This window comes from Melampsora larici-populina (assembly GCF_000204055.1).
Source record: "Melampsora larici-populina 98AG31 unplaced genomic scaffold MELLAscaffold_90, whole genome shotgun sequence".
NCBI classification, from domain to species: domain Eukaryota; kingdom Fungi; phylum Basidiomycota; class Pucciniomycetes; order Pucciniales; family Melampsoraceae; genus Melampsora; species Melampsora laricis-populina.
Window position 1 is genome coordinate 238,423 of NW_006768854.1, and position 883 is coordinate 239,305.

Genomic DNA, 883 nt, shown 5'->3' on the forward strand with positions numbered 1-883 from the left:
CAACTACTATTCAAGATTGTTTCGGTACTTTCACACTCAAGAAAGGTTGATGGTAGGGTTTGTGAAGTCTGTGATGCAAATTTGGTGTTGTCAAAGGCTGTGAAAGATCACATGGAAATGTGTGGAAAGATTAAACTCTTCCCGCGGCTATGGACGAAGCCAGGGAAAGACTTGAGAATTTTGGCAGGGCCGAAGTTCCGCGGGAGCTCAAAAGGAACATTCAGGCACTTTTCCAGCTGACTACCCTTTATAGGAGCATACCGGGGTCCTGTTGTTTCGTCTGTGTTAATGGCAACAGCAAGGTGAGCCATCATTCGCTGGAATCGCACTACAGAGCGATGTTGAAGACCGATTCGACGCAACCAAAAACCATCGTCGATGTACATATTCACAGTGGAATGGTAAAGTCGGACAATGTTGGACAATTGAAATTAAGGGTCACCTCGACGCGAGCGACTCTCCGACTGAATATGGAAAACAACAAGATTCAGCAAGTTGATCAGCTATCATGCGTGCGAGGAAAAGAAAGCGCGCATCCGGAACAGCAGGTACATACGCGAAACTCATGTTCGAACGTAATATTCAAAAGCACAGGACTTTCAATGACCGCTGCCCTCAGTTTTCACCTTCAATTGTTGTTGAATACATTGTATATTCAACAAAAAACCCAAATTGAAAAGCAGATACACATGCAGGATGCATATCCGTAGTTTACATTTCCGAATGTCGGCACTTTCATCGACCGCCGCTTCCAAAGCTCTATATGCAAGATCCTAGAAAAGCATCGCTACTTTAGCGGACTTTAGCCCATGCGAAAAAGCGCACCGACCCACTAGAGCCTGGCTGGGTACTGCGGGAATGCAGCATCGCATTTCATTCATGA

General features: G+C 45.6%; 1 protein-coding gene across 1 annotated transcript in view; it reads left to right on the forward strand.

The window, feature by feature from the left end:
- MELLADRAFT_113664 (uncharacterized protein) overlaps nucleotides 1-883 on the forward strand; it is a gene marked incomplete at both ends in the record, with an annotated part of 2,520 nt that overhangs the window by 660 nt on the left and 977 nt on the right. The window contains one exon of the mRNA XM_007418377.1: nucleotides 395-494. Within this exon, the coding sequence (XP_007418439.1) occupies nucleotides 395-494 (100 nt within the window). The remainder of the gene's footprint in view (nucleotides 1-394; nucleotides 495-883) is intronic.